General features: G+C 43.8%; 1 protein-coding gene across 6 annotated transcripts in view; it reads right to left on the bottom strand.

Moving 5' to 3' along the window:
• The window catches only part of KDSR (3-ketodihydrosphingosine reductase), a 32,279-nt gene that overhangs the window by 4,231 nt on the left and 10,638 nt on the right, over window positions 1-17,410 (bottom strand). For 5 of the 6 annotated variants that reach the window (XM_054723685.1, XM_054723683.1, XM_054723682.1 and 2 more), the window contains 5 exons: window positions 17,205-17,270; window positions 16,915-17,010; window positions 10,637-10,828; window positions 5,344-5,427; window positions 2,290-2,373 (listed from right to left, as the gene is read on the bottom strand). In XM_054723685.1, the coding sequence (XP_054579660.1) occupies window positions 2,290-2,373; window positions 5,344-5,427; window positions 10,637-10,828; window positions 16,915-17,010; window positions 17,205-17,270 (522 nt within the window). The remainder of the gene's footprint in view (window positions 1-2,289; window positions 2,374-5,343; window positions 5,428-10,636; window positions 10,829-16,914; window positions 17,011-17,204; window positions 17,271-17,410) is intronic. The other variant, XM_054723684.1, reaches the window with a different exon arrangement.

A 17,410-nucleotide genomic window follows, 5' to 3' on the forward strand; every position in this document is an offset into this window, starting at 1 on the left:
AACCATGTGTTGCAGCTCAGAAACGAACATGGCCTTGGCAGTGGGACTGAATGGCTAGATGGGAGGTTCTCAAAATGTGGGTCAGTCCATGGGCCGTGGGTGTCCATGGCGAGGGCAGGGGGCGGGGGTTGTCCATGAGGACAAAATGATTGTCATAATAATACCAGAGTGTTAATGGCCTTTTCCACTGAGTGACATCCGCAAAATGCTGGCTCGTTAGCAGAAACCGTATTAACAGTGGTGTCTCTCCACCACCACACACACTGGCCATAATAAATCCACAAAGAAAATAGGAATTTTGGAAAGTCTTGTAAAATGTTGAAATGTCAGCTTTACTTCAAAATGGCCTTGATAAGGCAGGAAAATGAACTGTTTTATTAAATTCCAACTCTTGAGGAAATGTCTTCTTGATATTCTGTGTAACAAAAAGGGACGTATGTGCACAGCTGTGTGCCAAACCCAAGGGGCTGCTGCCCTGAAATATAGGGCTTAAGTCATGAAACTTGCTTTTTTCATGGAATACCATTTTTACATGAAAGAACCATTATCAGACCACCTGTGGTTATTCAAGCTCAGTCTTTGGAAGATATTTTGTGGAAAATTCATGATATGGGCAGTTTTTGTGGCCAGTGTTAAAATCTGAGCTTTCCATTAAACTGTCAGCTTCCTGGTATGTGAACTTTCACTATATAAGATCGCCAGCGACATTAACGGATGTAATTTCTTGGATAACTCAGGGAACCCATATTTTCCAAATGACTAATGCATGGCATTCCCAAATCATGAATGGGTACAAAGCATTCAAAGTGCAGAGACCAATGGGTTTTAATGCAACAGAGAACAAAAAGTTCATTAATTGAGTTTCCAATTCCACACTGCAACTAACCTTTAAAAAAATGACTATTCATCCAGTTTGAGTTTAATATGAAAAAAGAATGTCTGCCATGATCTGAAAAACCTATAAAATGCCCCTCCATTTCTAACTATACATGTGTGTAAGGCCAGATTTTCTTTATATCCTTCATTCAAAAACACATATGACAACAGACTGAAGGTAGAGCAGCTCTGAGAACCCAGCTGTCTTCCAGGAACACAGACACTGAAGAGACTACCGAGGTGTAAAACCAAGTCTCTCGTCTCACCAAAGGTTTGTTCTGAGAAATAATTATGGATGTAAAGATGTTATATTAAAATGTAACAGGCTTATTACTGGTTATTTTAAATGAATTACTACATAAATATTTTAAAAATTACAGTTTCCACTTCTAATATGGCAAATATAACCGATGTAAACCAAAGTTCTCTGAAGTTGTCAACCAGTTAGAGTGTAAAGTGGTTAAGAGGTGAAGAAGGTTGAACACCGCCGGACGAAATGAATCCTGCCAAGATACAAAATGACTGAGATCATTAGATCAGTAAAAACATAGAGTGTGTTTGCTCTGACTTGAGATAAGCAGGAAAATCAGAGTCCTCGGTGTCCTCTTTCTATGCCTCTGAACACAGCAGGGCAAAGTTCTCCCAACGTCTGCATGTGTTTTAATAGAGTTTGAGATTTCCTGTATTCTGCTCAGGTCGGCCCAGACATGGCGTCCTGACCCATCTCATTCCAGTGGTCCCCAAATTTCCTAAATTCAGTGTGGGTCTCAGGTTTACAGACATCCCTCATAATTGGCTGTCTTTCGGCGTTGGGGTCACAGGAACGTTGTCAAAAGCCTGCAGCACATGCACTGTCCTACAAATCAGCCTGTGGTTTCTGAAGATACATTTTGTTTTAACTTCAAATAAACTCAGTAGCCCAGACGTACATCCGCTGGGTTAACAGGGATGGCCCAGAAGCTGGCTGCACTTTCTTACTAGTGAACATTTGGGAAAAGGATTCTGGAAGCAGGAAGGTGAAAGAAAAAGAGTCTGGCAATAAGATACCTAAAATAATCTGGAACTGAAAGTCCTGTGGGAAAGAAGAAAGAAGGCAGCATGCCATGTGCAGTATAGGGAACGTGTTGACACATCACAGAAAAGCCTCATTTTCTTGTTAAAGAATCAACATTCCCAGACACCCATCCTGATCAGTCTGTCCTTAGGTTAAAATATGTAATTCATTTCCAGAAGCCTACTTATTAACATGGAATCGATAACGTGTCTCAGGGAAGAAAAGCAGAGTTCCATATTAGATGTGATGAATCTGACTGACCCAAAAGACACAATAGTTTATGTTCTGAAATAGGCCTTGGGACAAATATCTTTTCAGAAGCACAGAAGCTATTAATAAAGAAAACCAGGACAACTTACTATGGCATCTTTAACAATCTGTTTGGCCACTTGCTCTGGTGTGCAAATAGATGTGGTCTCTGAAATAAGACGGGTTTCCAAAGGCTAAAGTGGGGAAAATAGACACATCAATACCATTAATTAAGAAAAAAAAAAATCAGTCATTCTTACACAGCCCTCCTCCCCTGGTTTACAAATAATTCCAGTTTTCTACCTTTGAGTAGATTCCTATTTTGAGAATTAGGTCCATCTGGTTTACCTGGTCATGGTGTAAAATTCAGCCAGAAGCTGAACCCAGACAAAGAGGCCTTGGCCACACTCTCTGTGGGATGTGGGGTCTCAGCTCCCATGGAGACCATCAAAGCTTGAATGAGAACGAATCACTGGTGCAAGACCAGAAACACCCCCCCCTTGAAGCCTTGCTGCTGGCCAGCCCGCTGACTGATGGTATTTGTGCAGAGCCTAGACTGGGTGCCCTGAGTGAGTTCGCTCTTATGACCTGCATCTCTGTTCTCCCAAGCCAGTGGAGGGCTGGCACCGGGGCAGAGCTGAGGTCCTTAGAAGAGACAGCAGCAGCTCTGTTCAACACCACCGCTGTTTCTCAAAGGACCTGCAGAGGAGGCAAGGAGGAGACTGGAAGATAAAATATTGTGTGCTCGTTACTGGGTGAGCGCATCAGAACCCCAAATCTTAAGCCTTTTGTTAAAGGTCCAGCTCAATTGTCACCAAGGTCAAAAAGCCTTTCCTGAACCCTTAAGTGACAATAATTTCTCCTCCCATCTTTGAACATATCTGCCTTAATATATATTATAGCTACTTGTATATTTACAACTTACTTCCTAAGTTCTTTGTGGATGGAGTCTTCCCCCTTCCCCCCCCCCTTTTTTTTTTTGGTCTTCTTTGTGGCACACACACACTCAAAAATTCTTTAAAGGGGATTTCAGAAGTTTCAAAACTGAAGCCTTAAAATGAATGAAACTGTAAACTTTACCATGCAGGCTTAAAGAATTAAAACCAGAGATCATAATAATCTGGCCACTCAGTGTATATACAGTATATTCTTAAAATAGAAAGGCACCACACTTCATAAAAGGCCAGCACTGAATTAAGAGAAAGACCCTTTTGAAGATGTCATCACTCTCATTCATTCTTCCAGACCATCAGGCTCGGAAACCACACGTGGCTAGATACACATTAGATTTAAAAGCACTATGGCGCCCTCTAAAGGGCTCACAGACCATCACAGGATTTGATTTTCCCCAAGAAGTTGGCCCAACATTTATTTTAGTGGAGGGAAAAAAAAACCCAACTTACTAGTAACATCAAAATAAAGTCTTCACAGGGAAATCACCTGTCAGCGTTGGCTTCACACTAAGAGACTGCTTAGCAAATGCTGCAAATCTGCTTAGCAGACTCCCTGCTTATTCTAAAACAGACATTTGGCTTAAATTTACTTCTTTGAAATTGTCACTTTAAAAGAGGCAGAGCCAAAGAGAAATGAAAAAAGCTTCTAAATCATAAACACCTTTTAGCAAATACTAGTATACGGTCTATGGAGCATAAGTGCCCATTTTTATGCCCTGGAGATTCACAGTAAGCATTAACAGAAAGGGGAAGAAAAACAAGTCAGGCCAGTTCAAGGCGATAAGTTCTGATTGATTCCTTTCTTCTCCATTTGACCCATTTGCTCAGTGACTACTATGTGTCAAGGCACAGAGGAAGCTCCTTTGAACAAAACACAAAGATCATATTCAGCTCAGGATATGATCCTATATATACTGAGAGTTCTATATATACTGTAAAAGCCCAGTGGTGACAAGTACCACGAAGGAATAACAAAGCCAGAGGATGCTGGCAGAGACGCAGAGGGCAGGGAAGTGACCTCTGTCCAGGGAAGGGAGGGAATAAAGGAGTCGGCCATTCAAACATCCAGAGGGACAGCAAGAGCAAAGCCCGCAGGTGAGGACAGGCCCGGCAAGCACACGGAACTGAACTTAAAGAGGAGAAAATGCTGTGGCAGCCAGATGGCGGGGTCCAGACACTGCGGGCCTTTATTATTATCGAGGCCATTCGAGTCTGTTCCAGGCATGGTGGGAGCCACCAGAGCCGTACTCTCCGCTACATAGCCACTACCAACATGCAATGTTTAATGTTAACTTGGAATTAGCTAAAATTAAATAAAATTAAAAATTCAATTTCTCAATCCCACTTGCCACATTTTGGATGCTCAAGAGCCATCATGTGACTACCATATTAGAGAGTGAAATGCAGAACATTTCCGTCATTCTAGAACATTCTATCGGACTGTGTTACCTAAGAGGTGTTTGGTCTTTTGTTTTATGTGTGGTGGTTTTTGTTTTTTGCACAAGAAGATTTTAAGCAGGGAAGTGACAAGACCCAACTTAAGCTTTAAAAAGGTCACTAGCGACTTCATGAAGAACAAACCCCAAAGAAGACCAGTTTGAAGGCAAAAATATCAGTGGCTGCCACTGCTAGAATGGTAGTGACATGTGCAGTTAAAAAAAAAAAATCAGGTCAGATTCTGGATATGTTCTGACCGTGGAACCAAGAGGGAGAATCAAGCTGGCATCTCATCTCCACCTGAGCAGACGGGTGAGCAGTGGGCGCCTGGTAATGAAATGAAAATAATGAGGGGGAATGGGAGGGAATCAAAAGGTCCGTTTTGGAAATGTTATGTCTGAGATGCCCATTAGACCTCCACAGGGACACAATGGAACAGCAACCAGGTCTTTAAGTTCAACGGAGAGAATATGGTTTTTAAAGTATATCATCTCATTAGTTAAAAATACAGGCTGTACTCTCCTTCATACAGAAAATACCTTATTAATTCAATAAGGCTTCAAAGACTATTAGAAAAACTCATGGCTTTTGAAAATATGGCTGCATTGTCCAAGATTTGGAATGGAAGTTCCAGAAAGTTCAGAGGCCTGTCTCGCTAGCACATAAATTGAAAGGAACTCAATTTTCTAACTGATAAAAATGGCCTGCGGGCTAAAGTGTGAAAAGAAAAAAATCAGAAAAGAGGTTTCCAGCATTAAAGACTAGCATACTTACCTTTGTTTTGTTTTCTTCTGCAAACCCAGGTGTGTCTGTGTCAGGCGGGTAGGCGACGGTGACATAGACATTGTATGGCTTCACCTGCATTTCAGAAACAACCGTTGTTCCTTCAATAAACAAGACACACTTTCACGTCCACCTTGCCAGCTTGCATTGGGTGCCAGGCAGACATACAAAATGAATACTGCCCTGATTTTCTCAAAGGTGGCCAAGACCAACAGGCGGTTCTGCAAGAGCAGAACCACTACCCACTGAGTCAGGAAATGTTTAGAAATAAAGACAAAAAACTCATCCTAACATCCACTCCAGAACACAGCTGGTCCCAAGGTATGGCCATTCACTTCCTTCTTCGTCTCTTCCCTCCCGCTGTTGTCAGTGACCAACAGACAACGCTAAAAGGAGAGCCCTTGGTCTCCCCACCCTCTGCACGCCTAGGTCTGCTCCTCCGCCATCAGAATGCAAATCTGTTTTCCTTCATGCTGCTTCTGAAACTCTTGCTGATTTCATCAACCAAATATGTTGAGGTCATTCAGATCCCTTCCACTGTCGTTCTAGCGATGCCCAGATGCAGGTCTAGAACTACATGCACCTGAGAAGCTTGCTTCTTCAGGGCTCCCTGTGCAGCCAGCCCTGCCTGGAAGGGGCTCAGGAGTCACTTCCTCCTTCACAGAACCGGCCAATAGCAATCTTCCTTCAGGTGGAATCCTGCCCCCCCCCCCCCCACCAAGTCCAGCCAAGCACCTCCCCTTCCGACAGCCTCATCCCTCATTTACACATAGAAACCCTTCCAGCTTCTCTTCATAGCTCCCTCCCCCACCTGGAATTCCACCTGCTCCTGGATGGTATAGAACACATCTTAGGCTTGTTGACCTCACCACCATACCTCCACACTTAAACTTCCCCACTCATTAACATCCCCCAACAATTCCAGAAAGTTCTCCTGCTGGTCAGGTGGGACACACCCTTCCCAAAGCCCTGCTCCACCCTAATTCTTAATGACTCTAAGGTTCATACCATCAAAATCTCTGCCGTGACTTGTTTGCCACTGGCTCAGTGTTTGGTCCCCATGAGTTGGAAGTGGGCAGGCAGCTGGTAGTAAGGTCGGCCACTGTGTCTTAAGGGTGCTGAATAAACACAACAGGTCTGCCTAATGCAACAGCCTCCGACAGCACCCCAGGGTCCTTCTGTTCATAGAGCCCTTTTTCTCCCTAGATCCCTCCGGAAGCACAGTTCTGAAGTCTCTGTGGGAGAAGCTGTAAGGGCCCAGAGAAACCTGCAGACAGAAGGTCCTGGCCAGCCAGCCTGGAAAGTGCAATGGCAGAGGTGACATCTCTGTTGTTTGGGCTCCGGTGCACCTAGGGCACAAGAGCTCTTTCACTCGGCGCAGGCAGGGCATGTAGCTTCAAGGCCAAGCTACCTCATAAATAGCTCTGGATTTGGGCCAGGTGGTGAGGTTGATGAGCAAGCAAGTTCTCTTCCACTTGTTTTTAAGACTTCCACTTGTTTTGAAAAACTCTCCCATGGCCTTATCGTCTGTTGTGAACACACCAGAGAACACATATATGGGATATAAAACTGAAAGCAACAAACAAACAAGCAAACAAAAATGCATAGACACAGACAACAGGATGGTGGTTACCAGAGAGAAGGGGAGGAGGGTAGCAAAGGGAAAAAGGGGTCAAATATATGGTGATGGAAGAAGAGTTGAGTTTGGGTGGTGAGCACACAATGATATAGATGATGTACACTTGAAACCTATATAATTTTATTAACCAATGTCACCCCAATAAATTTAGTAAAAAAAAAAGAAAAACTTGTAAAAGCCAATATGTGGTCATTAGCCGCTATAAAGGCTGATGCTTATGGTTCAAATGTGGTCACTTCTGTGCTGCCCGTCTCCCCTACAATAAGGTGGTGGCACATAAGCCAATGTAAGATAGCATTTCAAAGCAGTGTTTCTCACACTCAAGGTCATGGCTATGCTCCCAAATAATTAAAACAGTGTTTCAAAACAGTGTTTCAAAATGTGGGAAGAGGTGGGTCAGAGGGACTGAGCAGGGTCAGAACAAGAGATGGAAAGGAGAGCCCCTACTTTTATTTAGTCTCTGCTTTCCCAAAAAATTAACTTTAAAAATTTTTTAATGATGTATTTGTACCTGAGACTGATTTTTTAAAAAGATAAACAAATGCAACAAAGCAAGCTTTCAAAGATTACTCATTGTACATAAAAGATTTCTAAGGCCCGACTTTAGTTTTGGTGGCGTGGACAGGAAGACTTAAGAGTTAAACTAAAAAGGATTATCCAAAGTACGTAGCGTAGCGTTTAAGCAATTCTATAAGGTCTGTTTCATCCATAGAAAACACCGCCACCTTGGCCACATAGATTCAATTTTCCAGGTTTTAAAAACACAACACCGGAAGTTTGCAGGGAAATATTTGTTTTGAGGTATGTTCTACTATGAATAAACTTCTAGATTTGGATTATTGAACTTATTTCCCCCAAAACCTATTCTTCATGGTACAGGTTTACTTCATTTTAGATTCTGTTTACATGAGGATATTTTTAATGGAGTCCAAATTCGGGCAGAAGTCAAGCCGACTGGCAAGTGGAGGCCAGCTACTTGCAGAGTGTGAATCACTCTGGTCACAAAGAGGCTGCAGGGACTCTGCACCTGCTACTGACATTGTCCCTCTTCTTCATGGACATCTCTGTTCTACTGGAAGTGAAACCAGGCCACCCACATTATACACTTTGCCCTAAATTAGTGAATCCTGAGATGGCTCCACAAGACACCATGTAGGGATGAAAAGCCCTGAGCACATCTGTCATTTCCAAAACATCCCTCTGTCCAGAACTGAGGCCACCAGCCAGATAAATCAGGACACTTCTGATCTGAATTACAGACGCATCTTCCGCTGCTGGACAGAGGCAAAGGCGGAGCCCAAAGCATGGTCTTTGTTACTATTTCGGTACAAAGTCACATGTGGCTTTGAGCAACTCCATGAACTTCTTGAAACTCAGATTTCCGATCTATATGGTAACATCATCTGCCTCACATATTTCACAAAACTGTCATAAAAGTAAAATAGTGATTCACAAAGGAACTTTTCAAAGTAAAAATTGCAAAAGAAATGCCAGTATTCTTGTCTAAAATTTCAGTCATATATGTCCTCTTGGCTAATTCTACCTAATAATAGACAAATATGCAAATTGACTGTACCTTCACTATGCCCACGATTGGCCAGGAGGCGCGGGGGGGGGGGGGACTCGGGGTAGCCGATTAGGCGGGACCCTGAGCTCGCGTCGCCAGCGTCTGCGCCATGGCTGTGCTGTGGCACAGAAGGGGCCTCTGGGGCAGCGAGCTCATGTCCCGCCGCGGACCATCAAAAGCAGGGGAGCTGGGTGCCTGTCCACTCAGGCACCAGTGATCGAAAGCGAAAGCGTGAGAGCTGGGTGCCTGTCCGCTGGGCACCAGGCCTTTCAGAAGCCTCCAGCACGGCGGAGGCTTCTGAAAGGCCAGGTGCACCAGCGGACAGGCACCCAGCTCCCCTGTGATCGAAAGCGAAAGCGTGTAGGGGACCCTACATGTGCATGATTTAATCATGCACTGGGCCTCTAGTCATATTATAATGACCTATTCTTTTTTTTGTTATTATTAATCCTCACCCAAGGATATTTTTTTCCATTGATTTTTCAGAGAAAATGGAAGGGAGGGAGAGAGAGACAGAGAAACATCAATGTGAGAGTGACACATTGATTGGCTGCCTCCGACATGTGCCCCAACTGACTGGGGACCAGGCCTGCAATGAAGGTACACACCCTTGACTGGAATAGAACCTTTGACCCTTCAGTCCATGGGCCAGCACTCTATCCACTGAGCCAAACCATCTAGGGCAACTTGCTTAATACTCCTAATCAAGAATAGGTCAGTATGGCCCTATTAAAAGTATTAAGCAAGTTGATGAAAGTGAAATTTGGGGCTGGTTCCTTTGAGAGGAAAACAGCACAGTCTATGGGTCCCTAAGTAGCACCTCAGGATTGTCACTGACCAGACAACTCACCTACCACAATGCTCATCCAATACCTAGGCAGTGTGGCTCTCTGTCACATGCCATTGAGGGCTCTTATAGGAATTTTCTAAATCAGGGATCAGCAAGCTTGGTCTGATGACCAAATCTGGCCCTTCACCTATTTTTATAAATAAAGTTTTATTGGAACACAGAGACACCCATTCATTTATGCATTGCACATGGCTGCTTTCCTGCTATCAAAGGAGACTTGAGTACTTAGTTATGACAAGATACCGCCTAATTCTCGAAGGCTAAAATTACAAAATGGCCAATTACGAAAAAACTTTCCTTCCCCTGATCTAAGTCATTAAATGGGATTCTCATATCACACTGTTACTAGGAGAGGGTTAGCCACAATGAATTCTCTTCTGGGTTTTAACATTATGATGTGTTACGTTTCTGCATATATGGCAATAGTGAAATTTTGCCTTGCCTTTTTCAGTATGTGACTTAGATAGACATGTGTGCGAGTTTCTAAGCATTCCCAGGTGACAGGAATGCAGAAGTCTACTTCACATGGCTAAGGTGTGAGGCTGTCACTCATGACAAGCACTTACTCTGATACTAACCCTAGACTCACCTTCTTCCACAAAATGTGCCATTAACTGTGAAAACGAAATGCAATCACTTTGATCAATAGTTCTTTAAGAAATTAAAATATAAGTACTAGGAGAGCCAAATGATTTTTTTTTTAGTCCAACCTTCTCATTTTGTAGATAAGTAAACTGAGACCACGTTAAATGAAAATCTTATACGCCCAGTCATCTTATACGCCGGAAAATACGGTATCTAAAAGCTGAGAGCTGGCCAGCTTCGGCTCTCCCCTCAAACAAATGCTGATTTTATTATCCAGTTACAAAGAACAGATCTTTTTGTCACAGAAACATCTCTAGAGAATAAAATATCTCTAACCCTGTTACACATACTCATATAGTATTAGACCAATAATACAATGAAGATATTAGGAGTACTTTGTGTATTAAATTAAGCAAGCAAAAACCTCATGACCATTTTTCTCGTCACAACTACAATCATTTTATGCAATGAAAATGTTAACTTTTTAATAGTAAAATTCAGGCATTGAGCCAATTCTCTTTCACTAATGTCAAACCTACAAATCTGTAATTCCATATAACAACATGTGTGAAGAAGCTACAAAATAAAGAGGAGCATTTGCTGAGCTGCAAGGAATAAATATAAAAGCGAATACAGCATTTACCTCCATCTGCAGAGCTTCAGCCAAACCCTTGATGGCGAACTTGGACGAAGAGTAGGCAGTGAAACCGTAGAGTCCCACCTGTCCCGCCTGGGACGACAAAAAGACGATCCTGCCCACCCGGCGCTCCTTCATGGTGGTGATTACAGCTCGGCTGGGGTACACGCTGCCCAGGTAGTTAATGCTCATCAGTTTCTGCAGGGAGCAAAGAGGCCATGAGGAATGAGAAAGGTTGAAGACACAAGGCTGCGCTCCCAGGAATTCAATCTGCTCTCCAGATTGTAGTTCTTCAATGGAGCCCAACTGACTGGGAACTCAGTGGATTTGATGAATGAACGAATGATTGAATGACCCTGTCAATGAGCCATGATGCTCAGGATCTACTATTTGAAGTTTGTTTCAATCTGGTCTTGCATTCTCACCATGACCACAGTTATGTCTTTGCTAAAAATGGGTTAAAACTAGTTTTCTCCTTGCAGGTAATATTTTTTGAAAAACAGTTTTAGGAGTAAGCTTCCAAATATGTTCAGCCCATTATTTACAAGCTAAAGAAAGACCACCAAGAGCCTAAGACAGTGGTTAACAGCATAGATTATGGTTTGAAGACTGGGCTCTTCCATTTACTATCTACTTGATGATAAGTAAGAAAGTCAAACACTCTACTTATTTCTGCAGCTGAAAGCTGGGTTAAGAATGGTATTATCTCATAGCCCTTACAAGGATTACAAGAGGAAACACAAGTTGGGTGCTAGCACCAGCCCTGATCCACAATAACTACTCAAATGTTGCCTCTTATTTGTGATGGGTAAGATCTTACAAAAGTATCAATAGTATATTTCCCCTCATCCTGGGAACACTAAAAAACCTTACATTTTAACTTGAAAATCTAAGACTACTTGAATTAAAATGTTTTTATGTTAAAAGTCTTGTACAAATATTAAATCTATCACCATATAAAACCAAACACTTCACTGGGGGAACTTTGAGTCAATCATGAGATGTTAACTCAATAGAATGTTAGATAACTTTTAGAAATAATGACCAGAAACACTAGGAGGGAGAATATTTATTCTGTAAATTCAGAAAAAGCCAAGGGCAGACTGGATTTACACTGACTATAAAGATCTCAAATCCTATATAATAAAAGGGTATGCAAACTGACCCTAATGGCAGAACGACCAGAACAACTGCTGGACCAGTCACTATGAGACACACTGACTATCTCTTGGTCCCTTCCCCTGGCCTGTAGGCTCCGATTGATTGCCAGATGGCCACCCGTGGCAGGGGCGGGGCCAGCAAGCTGGCAGGGCCGGTGAGCGGGCGGGAACAGCCGACTTCTCAGTCCCTTCCTCCGGTCATCAGGCACCGATCACCCAATGGCGAATGGGGAACCGGGGGTGGGTTGTGGCACGGGGTGGGGCCGGCTGCAGGCAGCTGGGAAAGATGGCCCTGATCGCAGGCCAGGCCTAAGGACCGTACCCACACACAAATTTTGTGTGCTGGGCTTCTAGTAGTAAATAAAAGCACATGTGCACAGGTATAAAACCAAGGAAATACACCAAAGAACTTACTTATATGCATATATGTCTAACCCATAGACACAGACAATAGTGTGGTGAAAGCTGGGGGGTGGGGGGAGGTGATGAGGGGGTGGGGGTCTTTTGGGGGGAAAAGGGACATCTATAATACTTTAACAATAAAGATAAATTAAAAGCAAACAAATAAGGAAATACAGAAAATTATGTGATTGTATTAGGATGCTCAGATTTCCATTTTCCCCCAAATGCCTTTTTATATTATTACTAGAGGCCCGGTGCATGAAATTTGTTCAAGGGGGAGTTTAACCGTCAGTCCAGCCTGCACCCTCTCCAATCTGGGACCCCTCGAGGGATGTCTGACTGCCCTCTCACAATCCAGGACTGCTAGCTCCCAACTACCTGCCTGCCTGATTGCCCCTAACCGCTTCTGCCTGCCAGCCTGATCACCCCCTAATCACTCCCCTGCCAGCCTGATCGATGCCTAACTGTTCCCCTGCTGGCCCAATTGCCCCTAACTGCCCTCCTCTGCCAGCCTGGTCACCCCCAACTGCCCTCCCCTGCAGGCCTGGTTCCCCCCAACTGCCCTCCCCTGCAGGCCTGATCACCCCTAACTGCCCTCCCCTCCTGGCCTGATTGCCCTAACCACCTCTGCCTCGGCCCCGCCACCATGGCTTTGTCCAGAAAGATGTCCAGAAGGTCTCCTGAAAGGTCTCCCGGTCTAATTAGCATATTACCCTTTTATTAGTATAGATGGTCAAGACTGAATGTTTTCTCCTAAGATTGAGGACAAGACAAAAATGTCTGCTCTCACCACTGTGCTGGAAGTTCCAGTCAGTGCAATAAGGGTGTCCAGAAGGCAATGTTAGAAGTAAAACTGATGCAGATGATGTGATCTTCGATGTAGAAAATCCAATGAGTACTAGAATTCCTAACTGAGTTCAGCAAGATTGTAAGATCAATATCCAAAAAATCAACTGTCTTTTTCTACATTAGCAATGAACACACTCAGAAACTGAAATTTTAAAAAATACTCTTTATACTACATCAAAAAATATGAAATACTGAAAAGTGATGTGTAAGACCCAAACACTGAAAACTACAAAACCTTGCTGAAAGAAATTAAAGAAAACCTAAGTGGAGATATAGACCATGTCCATGGGTTAAAGACAATATTATTAAGATGTCAATTCTCCCCAAGTGGATCTATGGAGTCAATGTAATCCTAAGCAGAACTGTAAAATAACTCTCATTAATATCCACAGGTAGAGAAAACAAGACACGGCTCCAAAAACCACAAAGAGAGGCATTAAAAAGGAAAATGAAGAGAAGTATACTGGAGGTCCCCAAGTCCACCTCCTGTTTCGTGATTCACGGGAAGACCTCACATGACTCTGCACAGAGTTGAGCTCGTAACTATGATTTATTACAGTGACAGGCACAAAGCAAAATCAGCAAGGGCAAAAGGCACCCGGGGCAGAGTTCAGAGGACACCAGGTGCAGGTCTCCAGGCGTCTGCTGCCTGGAGTCACAAAGGGCGTGCTCACTCTCCTCGGCAATGAGCTGTGACAACACATGCAGCAGTGTGCACAGGCATCGTATGAGCATGTGAACATCAGTAAAATTAAAACTAAAAACAAGAAGCCAAACAAAAGAAGTAACTGAGAATTTATTTTGAATAAAAATGAATTCTTAGCTTCAGAAAATGCACCAAAAGTGGTTCTAACCAGGCTCACTGATGATAAGCCCATATTTTGATCAGAACAAGGCAAGTCACTGAGCCCCAGATGGGAGGGGCAGAGTAGCCTTGGAAGGTGACAGTCCGCCGCTGCCTCCATTCAGAGCAGGCAGAGGAGGGACTTTTGTAGGGAGACTAAGGACAGAGAGGGACTCCTGGTGTGAGGCCCAATCACTGGAATAGAGGCCCCAGGTTTGGGGTTGATAGTCCTTCCTTTATAGAAGGCCAGTTCTCACATCCAACCCCCTTAACAGCCGCTTGAATCTTTGTGCTGAATTGTTGCCACCTCCTGCTAGCCCACACTCCATGGTTGCCCAATACTCTACCTCCATCCACTTCCCAACATCACCATTTCTTCACTTAGTGACCCTAGAAGCTCCTAAAAGTTGTCCTGCACAGCAGGAGATCCTTTAAAAATGCAGATCCCACCACTGCTTAGCCTAACTTAAAACTCTTGAGACATTTGAGACTAAAACCCTCAAGGCCCCAGCAGACCTGGCCCATGCCCCACTCTGCCCATCTCTGGGGATGCTCCAGCCACACAGGCCTGCCAGTCCATCCTCGGGTTTGCCAAGCTCCTCCCTCCTGGGGCCCTGGCAGCTACTGTCTCTTCTCTGGTCCCTTTGTCCCCATTCTCCAGGTCTCCGACCCCAGCCCCCGGGCTGGGTCTCCGTCCACACCACCTCACAGAGCCCCTCAGCCCCTGTTCCTTTCCCCACAGCACATACCCCAGTCTGAAATCACACTGCTAACTGCTTGCTCCTGTGGGGTCTGTGTCACCTCACCAGGGCCCAGACTTTCTTTTCTTGCTCAGCACGCATCCCCAGTACCCAGAACAATGCTGGACGCACGAGAGGCTTTCTCTCGAGTATTTGTGAGTTGAATGAATACCAGGGAAAGGACATTAGTATTGGTAAGCAGCTACCATGGGCTAAGCGCCATGCACAGATTAGGTTACTTAGTCCTCACGGCTCTGGGAGCTGTCTACCCACTTCACGGAGAAGGGGGCTGGGACTGGAAGAGAAAGGCTGATCTGCCTGAGATCACACAGCTGGCCAATGGTCAGACTAGAAACCATCAGACCCAATACCTCAAACTGGTTCAGCCTGATGCCAAAGTCCACCTTTCTCTCTGCTGTGCCTGCTGCGGAACAGAGAACAACAAAGTCATGTGGTGGCTGCCAGTGTGGAAAGATGCTGTAGGTGCAACAAAGCAACAAATTGTGATTGGGTAATTTTTTAAACAAAAGAGAGGGGTGAGGGGAAGAAGGAAGGAAGGAAGGGAGGGAGGGAGGGAGGGAGGGAGGGAGGGAGGGAGGGAGGGAGGGAGGGAGGGAAGGAGGGAAAACCGTGTGAATTGGAGACTGAAGGTTGAGAGCAAAGTGAATTTTTTAAAAAGATTCGAATTGTACATTTTTTTATGTTTCACAAGCTTCATATTACGGCATGGTTATTTTCCTTCTCTCTTCATCCCACCTGTTTCTCATTGTCTGCTTGCCATGGGTACCCAATACAGGCATTCCCCTGGTAGTGTACATAGTTTCTTTTACTCTTGCTCACAGTTACATACCCCACAATAATTTCACTCAGTTATCTTCCTATTTCCATCAGACACACAAATGTAAACCATCCTGACTCCCTCTATCCCCGAGCAGGCACCCCCGCTTCCTGACGTCCCAGCTTTACAACAGTGCCTTCATTTATTACAACCCTGCAACCTATTCTACCTCAGTCCTCTCTACCCTCTACACTCTGTCAAGGGGAGTCCACTGACTGTCCCTCCATATCATTTTACACACACACACACACACACACCCACACACACACACACCCTATTCCTATTGTGCTGGCCACCTCTGAGCTCCCTCTTCATTTCATGCCAAGATCACTACTACAACTATTTCCCCCAAATGATTCTTTACACTGCTATGAAATAATCTTTAAACCCCCCTTTGATTGCCCACAGATAAAGGTATACTGGTCAACTATCATTACCTAGTTGATAAAGGAGCCTTAAGACTGTCCAGCCCCGGGTAAGGCACCATTCTGCTAATATTACATCTGGATTCTCCCAACTTGACTTTAAATCAGAGTGCACGGTGCTTTCCCACAGTCCCCCGGGAGCAAGATATCTAAACTGCTGCTCCAACAGTCTCCTTTCCTACAGCAGATGCAACTTCACTTCATAGACAAAAGCATTCAAAACCCATGACCTCGATGAAGCTCAACAGAACATAAGAAAAGATGGCAGATGCAATGTCAACTAAAAAACTGTTTCCCATTTAAAGATTTCACATCTGATGTCCATTTCTTTAGGGCTGAAATAAATGACACCGAGGGGCTACATGTCAAACCTGTTTTAAAAATGCAATCATAGCCGAAACCGGTTTGGCTCGGTGGATGGAGCGTCGGCCTGCGGACTGAAAGGTCCCAGGTTCGATTCTGGTCAAGGGCATGTACCTTGGTTGCAGGCACATCCCCAGTAGGGGGTATGCAGGAGGCAGCTGATCGATGTTTCTCTCTCATCGATGTTTCTAACTCTCTATCCTTCTCCCTTCCTCTCTGTAAAAAAATCAATAAAATATATATTTTTTAAAATGCAATCATAAATATGACACGTTATCTCTTTATTCTGATTTGAAAACAAAGAGTCTGCTCCTCAACTTTTTGTTTTTTTCTATGTTAAAAATATGGACACTTGACATGAAAATCTAGAATCTCTCGGTTTACAAAGAGTTCTCTATTACCTCAGGGATTCGTCACAGTCATCTGTGTCAGAACGAGGGTCTATTTTCATTTTACAACTGGGGAAACCGAGGTTGAGAGACTTGTCTGAATCCTTAAGGCTAGACGGTCGTGGCATTGGGACCAAAAGCTTGTGTCGCCTTCCTCTAGTCTCCCAAGGCTTCCAGGAAATCTGAACACACTTCATCTATTTCATTTGTAAAGCCTTGCTCTGCTTTTCGTGTACGGGCTATCTTCATGATCAAAAAACAAATTCTTACTTACTTCGAAAGTACTAACTTCAAGATCTTCAAATTTTCCTGAAACTGACATTCCTGCACAGTTTATAAGCATGTCCACTGGGCCCAGTTTCTCCTGTGCCTGGAAAAATGCATCAGAGCAGACATTAAGGAAGGCAAAAGAAGAGTCACTCAGGAGCAAATCAATGCCAATAAATAAAATCTATAAAACTAGTGGACCTCTTAGGAAGGTTTACCAATTTCAAACCACACAGCAAAATGGTAAGAACCAAACAAAAGGCATATGAAATAATTCCAATTAGCCCAGCCTCTTACTTGTTTTATGACATTCTCCACTTGGCTATAGTCTTGGGATACATCAACTGATATACAAAGCACCACCTGTTAGAAAGAGAAAGTAATGATTAAAGCTATGCAGGTATCAGAACCTATTTTTAAAAGTTTTGGTGGGTTTTTTTGTTTGTTTTTTTTTTTTTAGTTTTATTTATTTATTTATTTTTTAATTAAAGGCAGTTCTTTCC

This window comes from Eptesicus fuscus, chromosome 12 (assembly GCF_027574615.1).
Source record: "Eptesicus fuscus isolate TK198812 chromosome 12, DD_ASM_mEF_20220401, whole genome shotgun sequence".
Classification (NCBI taxonomy): Eukaryota; Metazoa; Chordata; class Mammalia; order Chiroptera; family Vespertilionidae; genus Eptesicus; species Eptesicus fuscus.